General features: G+C 50.0%; 1 protein-coding gene across 8 annotated transcripts in view; it reads right to left on the reverse strand.

Annotated features, from left to right (window-relative positions):
• LOC112251982 (arf-GAP with coiled-coil, ANK repeat and PH domain-containing protein 2) overlaps window positions 1-19,689 on the reverse strand; it is an 80,070-nt gene that overhangs the window by 21,533 nt on the left and 38,848 nt on the right. For 5 of the 8 annotated variants that reach the window (XM_042322928.1, XM_042322929.1, XM_042322927.1 and 2 more), the window contains 6 exons: window positions 19,485-19,559; window positions 17,987-17,998; window positions 15,388-15,432; window positions 4,991-5,103; window positions 924-975; window positions 431-531 (listed from right to left, as the gene is read on the reverse strand). In XM_042322928.1, coding sequence (XP_042178862.1) covers window positions 431-531; window positions 924-975; window positions 4,991-5,103; window positions 15,388-15,432; window positions 17,987-17,998; window positions 19,485-19,559 — 398 coding nt within the window. The remainder of the gene's footprint in view (window positions 1-430; window positions 532-923; window positions 976-4,990; window positions 5,104-15,387; window positions 15,433-17,986; window positions 17,999-19,484; window positions 19,560-19,689) is intronic. The other 3 variants (XM_042322931.1, XM_042322934.1, XM_042322930.1) reach the window with 2 other exon arrangements.

Genomic DNA, 19,689 nt, shown 5'->3' on the forward strand with positions numbered 1-19,689 from the left:
TGTGTGTATGTGTGTGTGTGTGTGTATGTATGTGTGTATGTGTGTTTGTGTGTGTGTGTGTGTTTATGTGTGTATGTGTGTGTGTGTGTTTATGTTTATGTGTGTGTGTGTGTGTGTGTGTGTGTGTATGTGTGTGTGTGTATGTGTGTGTGTGTATGTGTGTGTGTGTGTGTGTGTGTTTATGTTTATGTTGTGTGTGTGTGTGTGTGTGTGTGTGTGTATGTGTGTGTGTGTGTGTGTGTGTGTGTGTGTGTGTGTGTGTGTATGTGTGTGTGTGTGTGTGTGTATGTGTATGTGTGTGTATGTGTGTGTATGTGTGTGTATGTGTGTGTGTATGTGTGTGTATGTGTGTGTGTATGTGTGTGTGTGTGTATGTGTGTGTGTGTGTGTGTGTGTGTGTGTGTGTGTGTGTGTGTGTGTGTGCATTTACTTGGTGGGGGACACCACTTCAAAGCAGAAGCGACGTTCGATATCCTCACAGTGTTTGACTGTACATAGCCGCAAGTCCTCCACCACCACTGTGGGATTATCCTGGGAAAGGAGAACACAGCCTCCGTAACACACACACACACACAATGCAATGTACACACTCATATACAATTGCACGGCGCAGCCTCAAGAGAGCACACACAGACACGCACGCAAATGTAATTTCTTCAGAGGTATACACAACACAGGTGTTAATTTAATTCCATATTGTAACCTGGTTACCTGCAGCAAAGTTAATAGTTTTTCCCTCCCTATTCCACAAACTCATCTGTTTTGTGTTAACTGTGCTCCACATTCAACGCTACCTCGATGTTGGCCACATCCCAAATGGGACCCTTTGTCCCTATACAGGGCACTACCCATAGGGCTCTGGTCAAAAGTAGTGCACTATACAGGGAACCAATTTGGGACACGAATGGAATAATCCGACTTACCTTGAACTTCTTCTGGTAAACTAGCTGATTGTTTTGAATGGAGAACCAGCGCCTGAAAGGAGAGGAACGTTCACATCACGGTCAACAGGTGAGACAATTTGAAGTATTTAATAGTCAATTAAAATTGATAGAGATTTAATGAAGGACAAATAAATTGACAAAATAATAATCTGATATTATGGTGATTAAATCCTATTCTGGAAGGGCTGGTAGAAAACTATACCGTTTGTCACGGTTTGATAGAAGGTCTGGAAAAAAAGCTTCCCTGCACTATAATATTGCATTTTTCAAACAGCATGGAGACCATCTCGCAGCACAGGGAATGTGTTTGGAGGCTACAGGACAATAAAAGGCTTGGAGTTCTCCTTGCTAGCTCCATGCAGCTCACGGAGCGCTACGCCATTCAGGCTGCGCTCTCCCGGGTGTCAGATGCCCACGTCACTACCTCCCTCCCACCATTCTTCCCTCCTGACTGACTGCCCTGGATGAATGAACACTAAACAGAGACATATCACCTACCCACTCAGCTAGTAACAAAAACCAACGTAAGGTTAGAGGACACAGAAAGATTACTGCTACCAGGAATGTTCTACCTACTGAACATGGTGTTTAGCGCAACGGTGAAGTCATTACAGGGCACAGCTGGAGAGAGAAGGGGGAACAGGGGGAGAAGAAGAAGGAGGAACAGAGGGAGAAGGAGGAACAGAGGGAGAAGGAGGAACAGGGGGAGGAACAGGGGGAGAAGGAGGAACAGGGGAGAAGGAGAGAGAAGGAGGAACAGGGGAGAAGGAGAGAGAAGGAGGAACAGAGGGAGAAGGAGAGAGAAGGAGGAACAGAGGGAGAAGGAGGAACAGAGGGAGAAGGAGGAACAGGGGGAGAAGGAGGAACAGGGGGAGAAGGAGGAACAGGGGGAGAAGGAGGAACAGGAGGAACAGAGGGAGAAGGAGAGAGAAGGAGGAACAGAGGGAGAAGGAGGAACAGAGGGAGAAGGAGGAACAGGGGAGAAGGAGAGAGAAGGAGGAACAGAGGGAGAAGGAGAGAGAAGGAGGAACAGGGGGAGAAGGAGAGAGAAGGAGGAACAGGGGGAGAAGGAGAGAGAAGGAGGAACAGGGGGAGAAGGAGAGAGAAGGAGGAACAGAGGGAGAAGGAGGAACAGAGGGAGAAGGAGGAACAGGGGGAGAAGGAGGAACAGGGGGAGAAGGAGGAACAGGGGGAGAAGGAGAGAGAAGGAGGAACAGAGGGAGAAGGAGGAACAGAGGGAGAAGGAGGAACAGAGGGAGAAGGAGGAACAGGGGAGAAGGAGGAACAGAGGGAGAAGGAGGAACAGGGGGAGAAGGAGGAACAGAGGGAGAAGGAGGAACAGGGGGAGAAGGAGGAACAGGGGGAGAAGGAGGAACAGGGGGAGAAGGAGAGAGAAGGAGAGAGAAGGAGGAACAGAGGGAGAAGGAGGAACAGAGGGAGAAGGAGGAACAGAGGGAGAAGGAGGAACAGGGGAGAAGGAGGAACAGGGGGAGAAGGAGAGAGAAGGAGGAACAGAGGGAGAAGGAGAGAGAAGGAGGAACAGAGGGAGAAGGAGAGAGAAGGAGGAACAGAGGGAGAAGGAGAGAGAAGGAGGAACAGAGGGAGAAGGAGGAACAGAGGGAGAAGGAGGAACAGGGGGAGAAGGAGGAACAGGGGGAGAAGGAGGAACAGGGGGAGAAGGAGAGAGAAGGAGGAACAGGGGGAGAAGGAGAGAGAAGGAGGAACAGAGGGAGAAGGAGAGAGAAGGAGGAACAGAGGGAGAAGGAGGAACAGAGGGAGAAGGAGGAACAGGGGGAGAAGGAGGAACAGGGGGAGAAGGAGGAACAGGGGGAGAAGGAGGAACAGAGGGAGAAGGAGAGAGAAGGAGGAACAGGGGAGAAGGAGAGAGAAGGAGGAACAGGGGGAGAAGGAGGAACAGGGGGAGAAGGAGAGAGAAGGGGCAACAGGGGGAGAAGGGAGAGAAGGAGGAACAGAGGGAGAAGGAGAGAGAAGGAGGAACAGGGGGAGAAGGAGGAACAGAGGGAGAAGGAGAGAGAAGGAACAGGGGGAGAAGGAGGAACAGGGGGAGAAGGAGGAACAGGGGGAGAAGGAGGAACAGGGGGAGAAGGAGGAACAGGCGAGAAGGAGAGAGAAGGGGCAACAGGGGGAGAAGGAGAGAGAAGGAGGAACAGAGGGAGAAGGAGAGAGAAGGAGGAACAGGGGGAGAAGGAGGAACAGAGGGAGAAGGAGAGAGAAGGAGGAACAGAGGGAGAAGGAGGAACAGAGGGAGAAGGAGGAACAGGGGGAGAAGGGAGAGAAGGAGGAACAGGGGAGAAGGAGAGAGAAGGAGGAACAGAGGGAGAAGGAGGAACAGAGGGAGAAGGAGGAACAGAGGGAGAAGGAGGAACAGAGGGAGAAGGAGAGAGAAGGAGGAACAGAGGGAGAAGGAGAGAGAAGGAGGAACAGAGGGGAGAAGGAGAGAGAAGGAGGAGAAGGGGAGAAGGAGGAACAGGGGGAGAAGGAGAGAGAAGGAGGAACAGAGGGAGAAGGAGAGAGAAGGAGGAACAAGAGGGAGAAGGAGAGAGAAGGAGGAACAGGGGGAGAAGGAGGAACAGGGGGAGAAGGAGGAACAGAGGGAGAAGGAGAGAGAAGGAGGAACAGAGGGAGAAGGGAGAGAGGAGGAGGAACAGGGGAGAAGGAGAGAGAAGGAGGAACAGAGGGAGAAGGAGAGAGGGAGGAACAGGGGGAGAAGGAGAGAGGAGGAGGAACAGGGGGAGAAGGAGAGAGAAGGAGGAACAGAGGGAGAAGGAGAGAGAAGGAGGAACAGAGGGAGAAGGAGAGAGAAGGAGGAACAGGGGAGAAGGAGGAACAGGGGAGAAGGAGGAACAGGGGAGAAGGAGAGAGAAGGGGCAACAGGGGGAGAAGGAGAGAGAAGGAGGAACAGGGGAGAAGGAGAGAGAAGGAGGAACAGGGGGAGAAGGAGGAACAGGGGGAGAAGGAGAGAGAAGGGGAACAGGGGGAGAAGGAGAGAGAAGGAGGAACAGGGGGAGAAGGGGAGAGAAGGAGGAACAGGGGAGAAGGAGGAACAGGGGGAGAAGGAGAGAGAAGGAGGAACAGGGGGAGAAGGAGAGAGAAGGAGGAACAGGGGGAGAAGGAGAGAGAAGGAGGAACAGGGGGAGAAGGAGAGAAGGAGGAACAGGGGGAGAAGGAGGAACAGGGGGAGAAGGAGAGAACAGGAACAGGGGAGAAGGAGAGAGAAGGAGAACAGGGGAGAAGGAGGAACAGGGGAGAAGGAGAGAGAAGGAGGAACAGGGGGAGAAGGAGGAACAGGGGGAGAAAGGAGAGGGGAACAGGGGGAGAAGGAGAGAGAAGGGGAACAGGGGAGAAGGAGAGAGAAGGGGGAACAGGGGAGAAGGAGGAACAGGGAGAAGGAGAGAGAAGGGGAGAAGGGAGAGAAGGAGGAACAGGGGAGAAGGAGAGAGAAGGAGGAACAGGGGGAGAAGGAGGAACAGAGGGAGAAGGAGAGAGAAGGGGGAACAGGGGGAGAAGGAGGAACAGGGGGAGAAGGAGAGAGAAGGAGGAACAGGGGGAGAAGGAGAGAGAAGGAGGAACAGGGGGAGAAGGAGGAACAGGGGGAGAAGAGAGAGAAGGGGGAACAGGGGGAGAAGGAGGAACAGGGGGAGAAGGAGAGAGAAGGGGGAGGCGGGGGAGAAGGAGAGAGAAGGAGGAACAGGGGGAGAAGGAGGAACAGGGGAGAAGGAGGAACAGGGAGAAGGAGAGAGGAGGAGGAACAGGGGGAGAAGGAGAGAGAAGGGGGAACAGGGGGAGAAGGAGAGAGAAGGGGGAACAGGGGAGAAGGAGAGAGAAGGAGGAACAGAGGGAGAAGGAGAGAGAAGGAGGAACAGGGGGAGAAGGAGAGAGAAGGGGGAGAAGGAGAGAGAAGGGGGAACAGGGAGAGGAGGAGAGAGAAGGGGGAACAGGGGGAGAAGGGGGAACAGGGGGAGAAGGGGAGAGAAGGGGGAGGCGGAGGAGAAGGAGGGAGATTTGCATCATGTCCTCTAGCTAACCTGTTCCATGTTTTGAAGGCGTTGCTGGCCCTCTTAAACAGGTAGCCCTCCATCGCAATGCCATTGTCTGCGTCCACATTGTACTCCAGCTTGGTGTCGTCATTCGAGAAGTCCTGAAAGAGAGAGCAGAGGTAGGAGAACAAAGAGAGGGAGAGAGAGCAGAGGTAGAGGAACACAGAGGGAGCAGAGGTAGGAGAACAAAGAGAGGGAGAGAGAGCAGAGGTAGAGGAACACAGAGAGGGAGAGAGAGCAGAGGTAGGAGAAACAGAGAGGGAGAGAGAGCAGAGGTAGGAGAACACAGAGAGGGGGAGAGAGCAGAGGTAGGAGAACACAGAGAGGGGGAGAGAGCAGAGGTAGGAGAACACAGAGAGGGGGAGAGAGCAGAGGTAGGAGAACACAGAGAGGGGGAGAGAGCAGAGGTAGGAGAACACAGAGAGGGGGAGAGAGCAGAGGTAGGAGAACACAGAGAGGGGGAGAGAGCAGAGGTAGGAGAACACAGAGAGGGGGAGAGAGCAGAGGTAGGAGAACACAGAGAGGGGGAGAGAGCAGAGGTAGGAGAACACAGAGAGGGGGAGAGAGCAGAGGTAGGAGAACACAGAGGGGGAGAGAGAGCAGAGGTAGGAGAACACAGAGAGGGGAGAACACAGAGGGGAGAGAGCAGAGGTAGGAGAACACAGAGGGGAGAGAGAGCAGAGGTAGGAGAACACAGAGAGCAGGGGGAGAGACACAGAGGTAGGGAACACAGAGAGAGCAGAGGTAGGAGAACACAGAGGGGGAGAGAGAGCAGAGGTAGGAGAACACAGAGGGGAGAGAGCAGAGGTAGGAGAACACAGAGCAGAGGGGAGAACACAGAGAGCAGAGGTAGGAGAACACAGAGGGGGAGAGAGCAGAGGTAGGAGAACACAGAGAGCAGAGGTAGGAGAACACAGAGAGAGCAGAGGTAGGAGAACACACAGAGAGCAGAGGTAGGAGAACACAGAGGGAGAGAGAGCAGAGGTAGGAGAACACACAGAGAGCAGAGGTAGGAGAACACAGAGGGAGAGAGAGCAGAGGTAGGAGAACACAGAGAGGGAGAGAGAGCAGAGGTAGGAGAACACAGAGAGAGCAGAGGTAGGAGAACACACAGAGAGCAGAGGTAGGAGAACACAGAGGGAGAGAGAGCAGAGGTAGGAGAACGCAGAGAGGGGGAGAGAGCAGAGGTAGGAGAACACAGAGAGGGGGAGAGAGCAGAGGTAGGAGAACACAGAGAGGGGGAGAGAGCAGAGGTAGGAGAACACAGAGAGGGGGAGAGAGCAGAGGTAGGAGAACACAGAGAGGGGGAGAGAGCAGAGGTAGGAGAACACAGAGGGGGGAGAGAGCAGAGGTAGGAGAACACAGAGAGGGGGAGAGAGCAGAGGTAGGAGAACACAGAGAGGGGGAGAGAGCAGAGGTAGGAGAACACAGAGAGGGGGAGAGAGCAGAGGTAGGAGAACACAGAGAGGGGAGAGAGCAGAGGTAGGAGAACACAGAGAGAGCAGAGGTAGGAGAACACAGAGGGGGAGAGAGAGCAGAGGTAGGAGAACACACAGGGGGAGAGAGCAGAGGTAGGAGAACACAGAGGGGGAGAGAGCAGAGGTAGGAGAACACAGAGGGGGAGAGAGCAGAGGTAGGAGAACACAGAGAGCAGAGGTAGGAGAACACAGAGAGGGAGAGAGAGCAGAGGTAGGAGAACACAGAGAGAGCAGAGGTAGGAGAACACACAGAGAGCAGAGGTAGGAGAACACACAGAGAGCAGAGGTAGGAGAACACAGAGGGAGAGAGAGCAGAGGTAGGAGAACACACAGAGAGCAGAGGTAGGAGAACACAGAGGGAGAGAGAGCAGAGGTAGGAGAACACAGAGAGGGAGAGAGAGCAGAGGTAGGAGAACACAGAGAGAGCAGAGGTAGGAGAACACACAGAGAGCAGAGGTAGGAGAACACAGAGGGAGAGAGAGCAGAGGTAGGAGAACACACAGAGAGCAGAGGTAGGAGAACACAGAGGGAGAGAGAGCAGAGGTAGGAGAACACAGAGAGGGAGAGAGAGCAGAGGTAGGAGAACACAGAGAGAGCAGAGGTAGGAGAACACACAGAGAGCAGAGGTAGGAGAACACAGAGGGAGCAGAGGTAGGAGAACACAGAGGAGCAGAGGTAGGAGAACACAGAGGGAGCAGAGGTAGGAGAACACAGAGGGAGCAGAGGTAGGAGAACACAGAGGGGGAGAGAGAGCAGAGGTAGGAGAACACAGAGAGAGAGAGAGCAGAGGTAGGAGAACACAGAGAGAGAGAGAGAGAGCAGAGGTAGGAGAACACAGAGAGAGAGAGAGAGAGCAGAGGTAGGAGAACACAGAGGGGGAGAGAGAGAGAGCAGAGGTAGGAGAACACAGAGAGGGGGAGAGAGCAGAGGTAGGAGAACACAGAGGGGGAGAGAGCAGAGGTAGGAGAACACAGAGGGAGAAAGGGAGGGAGAAAAATAGACATTTGAATGGACAATGGCATTTGGTGTTGGTAGCACTTGGTTTTACACAGAATACACAGCACACAAACAGGCTTGTGGCGTACAGACACGTTCAGTCAGTAAGGCGGGCACAACAGTCTGATCCCGATTCACTGTGAGCGTCCAGGTGAAGAGCGACTCAGCACCATTGAACAACACATTTTGGGGTCATGTTCACTAGGCATGAAAAGGAAGAAAACCACTAAACCTGTCCAATAAGAAAAGCCTGCTTTCGTTTTCCGTTGCACAACGTTTTTCTACGGTGGGCATTAATGAACAATCCTGTTGACCTTACAAAAAAGGACAATTCAGTAGGTAACAAATACAAAAACAAAAGCAATGGGTTTCTATAAAAGTCATGGCTAATTATACAACTCACATTAAATTGTATTTCTATGGAGTTTGGAGAGGAAGAGCAGGGTACTTTGAAAAGATGTTGGTTCAATATTTGGGTTTGATCAAAATTAAACAGGGAGAATGCGTTTTCGTAAACGGGTGAGGTAGTCTCACACAAACTAGACATTTTCCTATTTAGTGCCTACTGAGCATGCCCGGTCCTTTGAAATAGAAATGTTCTAGAGATCCAGGCCCAACAGAGATCCAGGCCCAACAGAGATCCAGGCCCAACAGAGATCCAGGCCCAAGAGAGATCCAGGCCCAAGAGAGATCCAGGCCCAACAGAGATCCAGGCCCAAGAGAGATCCAGGCCCAAGAGAGATCCAGGCCCAAGAGAGATCCAGGCCCAAGAGAGATCCAGGCCCAAGAGAGATCCAGGCCCAACAGAGATCCAGGCCCAACAGAGATCCAGGCCCAACAGAGATCCAGGCCCAACAGAGATCCAGGCCCAACAGAGATCCAGGCCCAAGAGAGATCCAGGCCCAAGAGAGATCCAGGCCCAACAGAGATCCAGGCCCAACAGAGATCCAGGCCCAAGAGAGATCCAAGCCCAACAGAGATCCAGGCCCAAGAGAGATCCAGGCGGACGTAGCAGTGACCATAGAAATAGACTCTTAAAACAGCTGCCAATCCACCCATTATAGTGTCATTAACTTGAATGGGGACGCCCATTCTACTCATTCTAGTTCTGTTGCATCGGTCCTCATGCTGTGACAGTAAGCTGACTCGATCCTTTAACACCTGTGGTCTGGGGCAGAGTTGCCTTCTCTCTGAAAGAGCCACCGACACCCCTGTAACTTGACCAACCGGCCACCACTGTCATGAGATAGCCCTCCCCCTCCAGCCTGCCACAGTTTCCTAAGCCTCTGGGACACTGGACACCATGCAGTCAGAGGTTGGGAATGGGGGTGATAAAACTTCTATGAATTCACTGTTCAAAGTGCTGCTGAACTTGTCGTTAAGAGTTTGAAGACAAACAATAGGATTTAATAAAAACAGATCATTTGTTTTCTGTTTAAAACTTTTATTTAACAAGGCAAGTCAAATTCTATCTGTGATAGGAAAGATAAGACTTTAGTTGTAGGATAATAAACATAAACAAGTGTAAAACGATGGCAGTAATCCTCTCAGTTCCAAATGACTACTAGCACACAACATGTCCTTAGAGTGGCACGGTCAAATCTGCCCCCGGCAACACAAAACCATACTGTCAGATCTTGGTTCCACTGGCCTATAGTCGTCCCAATCGCTCCAGAGTAAGGTCTGCATCTGTCTGCAATACGCCGTTGGTTGATCTGTGTGTAACAGGAGTTTGACCACTGTGTTGTGCTTCAACATCAAACCTTTGGCCTCTACATACAGCTAACGGGGTGGTGGGGGGGGGTCCTCACGACCATATTGCACTCTGCACTGTAACCTGAGCAAAGGGGCCTGGAGCTAAACATCTCAGCCTAGCAATCCCCTGGTTTGACACACACACTTATACTGTAGGACAACAGAGGTTATTTTTGGATTGGGGGGGGTACAGTACAGTACAGAATGTAGGCAATGGCAGGCAGACGAATGGAGGGGGAACGGAAACTGTCTGTACAAAGATGCCCAACTGTGTCAATCAAAGAGAGGGTAACTACTATATGAACCCCTTCAATCAAAGAGAGGGTAACTACTATATGAACCCCTTCAATCAAAGAGAGGGTAACTACTATATGAGCCCCTTCAATCAAAGAGAGGGTAACTACTAAATGCACCCCTTCAATCAAAGAGAGGGTAACTACTAAATGCACCCCTTCAATCAAAGAGAGGGTAACTACTAAATGCACCCCTTCAATCCAAGAGAGGGTAACTACTAAATGCACCACAACTCTTACTACCAGTAAATATCATCACGGTTTTAAAATGCATTGTTGTTAAAAAATAAAAATAAAAACAGATTCCCCCCCCGGATCTCCATAGCAAGACGGGTCAATCGTTGGGTCAGTGGTGAGCAAGACGGGTCAGTGGTGAGCAGGACGGGCCAGTCGTCGGGCCAGTGGTGAGCAGGACGGGCCAGTGGTGAGCAAGACGGGTCAGTGGTGAGCAGGACGGGTCAGTGGTGAGCAGGACGGGTCAGTGGTGAGCAAGACGGATCAGTGGTGAGCAGGACGGGTCAGTGGTGAGCAAGACGGGTCAGAGGTGAGCAAGACGGGTCAGCGGTGAGCAAGACGGGTCAGTGGTGAGCAGGACGGGTCAGCGGTGAGCAAGACGGGTCAGTGGTGAGCAAGACGGGTCAGAGGTGAGCAAGACGGGTCAGTGGTGAGCAGGACAGTGGTCAGGCGGTGAGCAGGACGGGTCAGTGGTGAGCAAGACGGGTCAGTGGTGAGCGGGTCAGTGGTGGCAGGACGGGTCAGTGGTGAGCAGGACGGGTCAGTGGTGAGCAGGACGGGTCAGTGGTGAGCAGGACGGTCAGCGGTGAGCAGGACGGGTCAGTCGTCGGGCCAGTGGTGAGCAAGACGGGTCAGTGGTGAGCAAGACGGGTCAGTGGTGAGCAAGACGGGTCAGTGGTGAGCAAGACGGGTCAGTGGTGAGCAAGACGGGTCAGTGGTGAGCAGGACGGGTCAGTGGTGAGCAGGACGGGTCAGTGGTGAGCAGGACGGGTCAGTGGTGAGCAGGACGGGTCAGTCGTCGGGCCAGTGGTGTGAGATATTGCGTGTGACTGCCATACGAACTGAGATAGATCCAGACCATAGTCTCTCTTCCCCCCCACCCCCCATTTCATCGTGGGGGAAATAATTATGTTTCAGCCCTCCACCGTGACAATAACAACTCTAAATAAGACAAAGACAAAAAGGACAGAGCCCTCCTCACACCCTCTCCAATCAGTCTTGAGAGAGAGTTTGGTAAGGAAATCCTGTCTCATATGACAGCTGGGTTTATCACTAACCATGATCAAACAAGGCAACAGTGAACATGTCGTCCTCCACAAATGATGCAGCAGCAGCAGCCCCCCCTGCCCCCGCCCACTTGGGCCAATTGAGATATTGCATGTGACTAACACATTTCAATTAGTGTGTGTGACCACAGATGATCCAATATATTGACCAGATACAAGTGGGCCGATCTAACACTGAAAATACATGCCTTCAAAAGTTACCCCCTCACTTCTTCCTCTCTGGTGTGACTCACACATTCCAGTTCATTACCATAGCTCCAGCCTTAGGGCCAATCAGGGGGCATTTAGTAAAATGACGGATCTCTATGGCAACACGCATCATTCCCCCAAGTTTAGTCAAAACCTGGGCCTGTGCTGTCTGAGACGTCGAACTGACGGACAAAATGAACAAATATAATGTAATGCTCGAAAGACACCTGAGGAAGAGGAGATGATTTACCCTAGTGTGCACAGTCTACTTACAGTAACTAAGGCCTCATTTTACAGTGTTGCCTTGTTGTATCCTGTAGTCTCACTAGTGTGTAGCCTCATTGTACAGTATAGCCTCATTGTACAGTATAGCCTCATTGTACAGTATAGCCTCATTGTACAGTATAGCCTCATTGTACAGTATAGCCTCATTGTACAGTGTAGTCTCACTAGTGTGTAGCCTCATTGTACAGTATAGCCTCATTGTACAGTATAGCCTCGTTGTACAGTGTAGCCTCACTAGTGTGTAGCCTCATTGTACAGTATAGCCTCATTGTACAGTATAGCCTCGTTGTACAGTATAGCCTCATTGTACAGTATAGCCTCATTGTACAGTATAGCCTCATTGTACAGTATAGCCTCATTGTACAGTATAGCCTCGTTGTACAGTATAGCCTCATTGTACAGTATAGCCTCTGTACAGTATAGCCTCATTGTACAGTATAGCCTCGTTGTACAGTATAGCCTCATTGTACAGTATAGCCTCATTGTACAGTATAGCCTCATTGTACAGTATAGCCCGTTGTACAGTATAGCCTCGTTGTACAGTATAGCCTCGTTGTACAGTATAGCCTCATTGTACAGTATAGCCTCATTGTACAGTATAGCCTCATTGTACAGTATAGCCTCGTTGTACAGTATAGCCTCATTGTACAGTATAGCCTCATTGTACAGTATAGCCTCATTGTACAGTATAGCCTCATTGTACAGTATAGCCTCATTGTACAGTATAGCCTCAGCCTTGTACAGTATAGCCTCATTGTACAGTATAGCCTCACCAGTGTGTAGCCTGGTTGTACAGTGTAGCCTGACTAGTACAGTGTAGCCCTCAGTTGTACAGTGTAGTCTCGTTGTACAGTGTAGTCTCGTTGTACAGTGTAGCCTCGTTGTACAGTGTAGCCTCGTAGCCTGGTACAGTGTAGTCTCACTAGTACAGTGTAGTCTCGTTGTACAGTGTAGCCTCGTTGTACAGTGTAGCCTCGTTGTACAGTGTAGTCTCACTAGTGTGTAGCCTCGTTGTACAGTGTAGTCTCGTTGTACAGTGTAGCCTCTGTACAGTGTAGTCTCACAGTGTAGCCTCGTTGTACAGTGTAGCCTCGTTGTACAGTGTAGTCTCACTTGTACAGTGTAGCCTCGTTGTACAGTGTAGCCTTGTTGTACAGTATAGCCTCGTTGTACAGTATAGCCTCACTAGTGTGTAGCCTCGTTGTACAGTGTAGCCTCGTTGTACAGTGTAGCCTCGTTGTACAGTGTAGTCTCACTAATGTGTAGCCTCGTTGTACAGTGTAGCCTCGTTGTACAGTATAGCCTCGTTGTACAGTGTAGCCTCACTAGTGTGTAGCCTCGTTGTACAGTATAGCCTCATTGTACAGTATAGCCGTTGTACAGTATAGCCTCGTTGTACAGTATAGTCTCACTAGTGTGTAGCCTCATTGTACAATGTAGCCTCGTTGTACAGTGTAGCCTCGTTGTACAGTGTAGTCTCACTAGTGTGTAGCCTCGTTGTACAGTGTAGCCTCGTTGTACAGTGTAGTCTCACTAGTGTAGCCTCGTTGTACAGTATAGCCTCATTGTACACTGTAGTCTCACTAGTGTGTAGCCTCGTTGTACAGTATAGCCTCATTGTACAGTATAGCCTCGTTGTACAGTATAGCCTCATTGTACAGTATAGCCTCATTGTACAGTATAGCCTCATTGTACAGTATAGCCTCATTGTACAGTGTAGCCTCACTAGTGTGTAGCCTCGTTGTACAGTATAGCCTCGTTGTACAGTGTAGTCTCACTAGTGTGTAACCTCGTTGTACAGTATAGCCTCGTTGTACAGTGTAGTCTCACTAGTGTGTAACCTCGTTGTACAGTATAGCCTCATTGTACAGTGTAGTCTCACTAGTGTGTAACCTCGTTGTACAGTATAGCCTCATTGTACAGTATAGCCTCGTTGTACAGTATAGCCTCGTTGTACAGTATAGCCTCGTTGTACACTGTAGTCTCACTAGTGTAGCCTCGTTGTACACTGTAGTCTCACTCGTGTGTAGGCTCGTTGTACAGTATAGCCTCATTGTACAGTATAGCCTCGTTGTATAGTATAGCCTCGTTGTACAGTGTAGCCTCATTGTACAGTGTAGCCTCATTGTACAGTGTAGCCTCATTGTACAGTGTAGCCTCATTGTACAGTGTAGTCTCACTAGTGTGTAGTCTCGTTGTACAGTGTAGTCTCACTAGTGTGTAGCCTCGTTGTACAGTGTAACCTCATTGTACAGTGTAGTCTCACTAGTGTGTAACCTCGTTGTATAGTATAGCCTCGTTGTACAGTATAGTCTCACTAGTGTGTAGCCTCGTTGTACAGTATAGTCTCACTAGTGTGTAGCCTCGTTGTACAGTATAGCCTCACTAGTGTGTAGCCTGGTTGTACAGTATAGCCTCGTTGTACAGTGTAGCCTCGTTGTACAGTATAGACTCGTGGTACAGTATAGCCTCACTAGTGTGTAACCTGGTTGTACAGTGTAGTCTCACTAGTGTGTAGCCTCGTTGTACAGTATAGCCTCGTTGTACAGTGTAGCCTCATTGTACAGTGTAGCCTCATTGTACAGTGTAGCCTCATTGTACAGTGTAGCCTCACTAGTGTGTAGCCTCACTAGTGTGTAGCCTCACTAGTGTGTAGCCTCACTAGTGTGTAGCCTCACTAGTGTGTAGCCTCACTAGTGTGTAGCCTCGTTGTACAGTATAGCCTCATTGTACAGTGTAGTCTCACTAGTGTGTAACCTCGTTGTACAGTATAGCCTTGTTGTACAGTGTAGCCTCACTAGTGTGTAGCCTCGTTGTACAGTATAGCCTCGTTGTACAGTGTAGTCTCACTAGTGTGTAACCTCGTTGTACAGTATAGCCTCGTTGTACAGTGTAGCCTCACTAGTGTGTAACCTCGTTGTACAGTATAGCCTCGTTGTACAGTATAGCCTGGTTGTACACAGTGTAACCTCGTTGTACAGTATAGCCTCGTTGTACAGTATAGCCTGGTTGTACAGTATAGTCTCACTAGTGTGTAGCCTCGTTGTACAGTATAGCCTCACTAGTGTGTAGCCTGGTTGTACAGTAGTGTGTAGCCTGGTTGTTGTACAGTGTAGCCTCGTTGTACAGTATAGCCTCATTGTACAGTATAGCCTGGTTGTACAGTTAGTCACTAGTGTGGAGTAGTGTAGCCTCACTAGTGTGTAACCTGGTTGTACAGTATAGCCTCACTAGTGTGTAGCCTGGTTGTACAGTGTAGTCTCACTAGTGTGGAGCCTCGTTGTACAGTGTAGCCTCACTAGTGTGTAACCTGGTTGTACAGTATAGCCTCACTAGTGTGTAGCCTCATCAGACTCTTAAGTCTTTTTGGGCTGTATGTATTATTCAGGGGCTGTGTCCCAGCATGTACCCCGGAGGAATGAAATAATTGTTCATTTTGGGAAGTGGTGAAAACATGCCATCCCTCTGAAGACACTACTACAACTGGAGCCTGTCTGTAAGACCCAAACACAAAGCCATACAGCACAGCGGCCAATCAGCAAGGGCTCAAGACAGACCGGGACATAGAATCCAAACCCCAACCAGTCAAAGACCAAGGCAATAATCGATTGTGTGGGCAAACCATTGCCCTGCTTTAAAAGTGATTTTTTTTTTTTTGAATCCTTCTCTCCTACCTTGAAGTAATCAGCAATCTAACAGGATTGGAAGGTGAAGGCAGGGTTGTACCACATAGCTTCCCATACATGTTCAATCAGGTATTGCTTCAAGGAGAAGAGGAAGTAAATGTTTCAAAACTGGACCTAAGTAATGACAGCAACCGGCCTTGCCAACTGGACAATGAGTGACAAGGAGTTGGAATGGCAGCCAAAACTAATCTGGGACCAGGCTAATGCTTTGTAGTGAGGAGGAAAACAATTGGAGCCATACATTAGAATGAGGAAAAAACCCACGCCTCGGCAAAAATCATTAATGTACAGCATGACAATGCAAATCAGTCATCACTCACGGTTGTGCAGGCAGGAGAGGTGGGGTTGGGTGGGGGGTGGGGGTCAATGATAAATATCAAATTAAAATGAACGATTACGTACAGAGGACCTCCACGCGCAAAAGCTGTGGCCATCAACCTCTGTCCCCTAAAAGACTCACAACGGAAGAACAAGAAAGACTGAGAAACACAGAAACTGAAAAAAAGAAAAGAACACGCTTGTTTCTCTGACATACAAGATGGAGATTGTTAACCACACAGAGAATGCCCGTAGCACAGAGCCATGTCAAGCTGAAAAGAAACACACGCGTTTTGCCCTATTCCTCCAGCGCTCTCACCAGATACCACACATAGTGGAACCTGCTGAAAATCTCCATCTCCATGTCTGTGACAGGTTAGTGTGTGTGTGTGTGTGTGTGTGTGTGTGTGTGTGTGTGTGTGTGTGTGCCCCAGTCACCGTGACGATGGTTAGCTAGCGTCATCTACCTTCACCTGTCCCATCGCAGCATCTCTAGAGACAGCCCCGTCACAGTCGCAGGTTAGCTGCCTCTCCCACAACAAAACCTCCCTCCCTTCCCTCTGTGTGTGTCCGTCATCAACACTTGTCACCGCTACTGGCTGAGCTTGGCCCCCCCCCTTCCGCTAAGGCCCCATCGGCTTGCGAAGGTCAATGGGATGTGAGTGTGTGTGTGTAGGTCGATGGGATGTGAGTGTGTGTGTGTAGGTCGATGGGATGTGTGTGTGTGTGTCGATGGGATGAGTGGATGTGAGAGGTCGATGGGATGTGAGGTGTGGTGTAGGTCGATGGGATGTGAGAGTGTGTAGTAGGTCGATGGGATGTGAGAGTGTGTGTGTAGGTCGATGGGATGTGAGAGTGTGTGTGTAGGTCGATGGGATGTGAGAGTGTGTGTGTAGGTCGATGGGATGTGAGTGTGTGTGTGTAGGTCGATGGGATGTGAGAGAGTGTGTGTAAGTCGATGGGATGTGACAGTGTGTGTGTGTGTAGGTCGATGGGATGTGACAGTGTGTGTGTGTGTAGGTCGATGGGATGTGAGTGTGTGTGTGTGTAGGTCGATGGGATGTGAGTGTGTGTGTGTGTGTGTGTAGGTCGATGGGATGTGAGTGTGTGTGTGTAGGTCGATGGGATGTGACAGTGTGTGTAGGTCAATGGGATGTGACAGTGTGTGTGTAGGTCGATGGGATGTGACAGTGTGTGTGTGTGTAGGTCGATGGGATGTGACAGTGTGTGTGTGTGTAGGTCGATGGGATGTGTGTGTGTGTGTGTAGGTCGATGGGATGTGAGTGTGTGTGTGTAAGTCGATGGGATGTGAGTGTGTGTGTGTGTAAGTCGATGGGATGTGAGTGTGTGTGTGTAGGTCGATGGGATGTGACAGTGTGTGTAGGTCGATGGGATGTGACAGTGTGTGTAGGTCGATGGGATGTGAGTGTGTGTGTAGGTCGATGGGATGTGAGTGTGTGTGTAGGTCGATGGGATGTGAGTGTGTGTGTAGGTCGATGGGATGTGAGTGTGTGTGTGTAGGTCGATGGGATGTGAGTGTGTGTGTGTAGGTCGATGGGATGTGACAGTGTGTGTGTGTAGGTCGATGGGATGTGAGTGTGTGTGTAGGTCGATGGGATGTGAGTGTGTGTGTGTAGGTCGATGGGATGTGACAGTGTGTGTAGGTCGATGGGATGTGACAGTGTGTGTAGGTCGATGGGATGTGAGTGTGTGTGTGTAAGTCGATGGGATGTGAGTGTGTGTGTGTAAGTCGATGGGATGTGAGTGTGTGTGTGTAAGTCGATGGGATGTGTGTGTGTGTGTGTGTATGTCGATGGGATGTGAGTGTGTGTGTGTGTGTATGTCGATGGGATGTGAGTGTGTGTGTGTATGTCGATGGGATGTGAGTGTGTGTGTGTATGTCGATGGGATGTGAGTGTGTGTGTGTATGTCGATGGGATGTGAGTGTGTGTGTAAGTCGATGCTGGCTGGTGCTATGGGGTTAGAATAACCAACACAACTCCATGCAGAGTAGCTCCGGCATGAAACATTTATACAGCTTCTGTTTGAGAGCCATGGAGCCGACTCCTCCCTCTCACACACTGTACGCCTGTGAACAGACATGTTTTTCTGCAGTATGAGCAAACTTCAAGCCCCCTTCGTCCAATGAGGTTCTTTGTGACACGATGGTGCCCTCTGGCAATTAGTAATTCACACAGGTAGATAGATATAAGACGTACTAAAACACACTCATGAAAATTAAATGCACATGAGTCTAGGCAAGGTGAATGTCAATAGCAATAGCACCTATAGCATTTAGCTTATTGTTGGAGATTTATCAACCTAACAAAATCTCGCTTCCATTCCCTTTGCAGCAAGGCTTAATGACCAGAGAGTTAAAGAATATGCTGTATCAACAACACACAAGGTGAATGAATGATTGGCATTTACCACAGTCGGCATGCAATGACTTCAACGGATACACACAACACAGAGCACGTCAGGCATGTAATTAACCCGGTCACGTCAGGCATTTGTCAATAATACATCATGGTGACTACCCTAGTCTGTCTACATGAATGACTGGGTCGGTTTTGCTCTAGCAGTCTCCTAAATCCCTGTCAGGGGCAGTCAACATGCAGAAAGAACAGGAGACAGCACAGAAACAGGACAGAGACAAAAATGGGCAGGGGAAAAGGCTTACCTGCAGAGCAGCCTGGGAAAGAGTAGAGAGTGGAGGAGGAAGAAAGAGGAGAGATTAGAACTGCTTATACATACTGGCAGAAAGAGCGGGAGAGGAAGGACGAGAAGGAGTTAGGAGAAAGGCAGAGAGAGAGGGAAAGGAGGAGTTAGGAGAAAGGCAGAGAGAGAGGGAACGAAGGAGTTAGGAGAAAGGCAGAGAGAGAGGGAAAGGAGGAGTTAGGAGAAAGGCAGAGAGAGAGGGAACGAAGGAGTTAGGAGAAAGGCAGAGAGAGGGAAAGGAGGAGTTAGGAGAAAGGCAGAGAGAGAGGGAAGAAGGAGTTAGGAGAAAGGCAGAGAGAGAGGGAAAGAAGGAGTTAGGAGAAAGGCAGAGAGAGAGGGAAAGAGGGAGTGTATGAAAGAGGCAGCGAGAGAGGGAAAGAGGGAATGAAGTACCGAGGCAGAGGGAGATGGAGGGAGCAAGACAATATAAAAATAGCATTCTACTGAAAGGGAGGGAGGGGGAGGTTGGAGAGTGAGGGCGCTGGGAAGCAATGAGCTCAAGGACGAGCAGAAGTTGGCACGGGCCACCTATGAGAGAGGTCCTGGCTGGAAATGGTGCTTAGGCTGGAGAGCCAGCTGCTGCTCACCACGTGCGCACACACACACACACACTAAAAAAGGGAGAGAGAAAGACATTTCCTTGAAGACGCAGACTACATGACGAGGCCAGGCAGAAACACACAGACGCACTTAAAACTCACCAAAATGTACAAAAACAGGTTTCAGTTAGACTTGTCCCAAGAGTCTTGGACTTACATTAACTACCAATACAAAAGGAATTTTATTTGTTTGACCTTTAACGGGGAGTTCCATTGAGACCAAGGTCTCTTTCGCATGCACACATTTTAAATGGGAATTTTTCTGTGGATTTAGTTGGTGACTTAGGCCTAGATGACATCTACCACCCAACATGGTGGCATTAGAGGGCTGTGATGGTGAAACGTACCCGTTGTTAAGTGAGCCCTCCGGAGCTTCCGACCCCCTTGAATAATGTAAGTTGTGTGACTGTATGAGATCACCCTAACGTTGTGTACTAAATGGCATCCTATTCACTATGTAGAGCACCACTTTTTACCAGAACGCCATTTTAGGACGTAGCCTGTGAGATGCCATTACCCAAGCCTGTCCAATGAGATGCCATTACCCAAGCCTGTTCAATGAGATGCCATTACCCAAGCCTGTCCAATGATGTAGATAGTTAATAATGGCTCCATTCATAACAATACATACTGTATTTTTCTATGTCTGGGGGGGGGGGTTCAGGGCTGGTCCTAATAGCAGAGTTTCAGGGCTGGTCCTAATAGCAGAGTTTCAGGGCTGGTCCTAATAGAAAAGGGTAGGAATATAATAAGAAAGGCTTTTTAAAATCGCTGAGAGATCTCCTCTCCCAGATCACCACTCTAGACCAGAGGCTCATAGAGCTGTCCAAGGCTAGGGACGGGGACGGTGGGGGGTTGTACCTTCTGTTGAATGGTGGAGTGTTTCTGCTCCATGTCCCTCTTCTCTTTGGCTGCATCCACCACCAGCAGATCCAGCTGAAACACAGCAGAGTGTGTGAAACCATTAAGTGTGTGAGTAAATGTGGGGCGGCAGGTTAGCCTAGTGGTTAGAGCGTTGGACTAGTAACAGGAAGGTTGCAAGCTCAAATCCCCGAGCTGACAAGCT

This window comes from Oncorhynchus tshawytscha, linkage group LG06 (assembly GCF_018296145.1).
Source record: "Oncorhynchus tshawytscha isolate Ot180627B linkage group LG06, Otsh_v2.0, whole genome shotgun sequence".
NCBI classification, from domain to species: domain Eukaryota; kingdom Metazoa; phylum Chordata; class Actinopteri; order Salmoniformes; family Salmonidae; genus Oncorhynchus; species Oncorhynchus tshawytscha.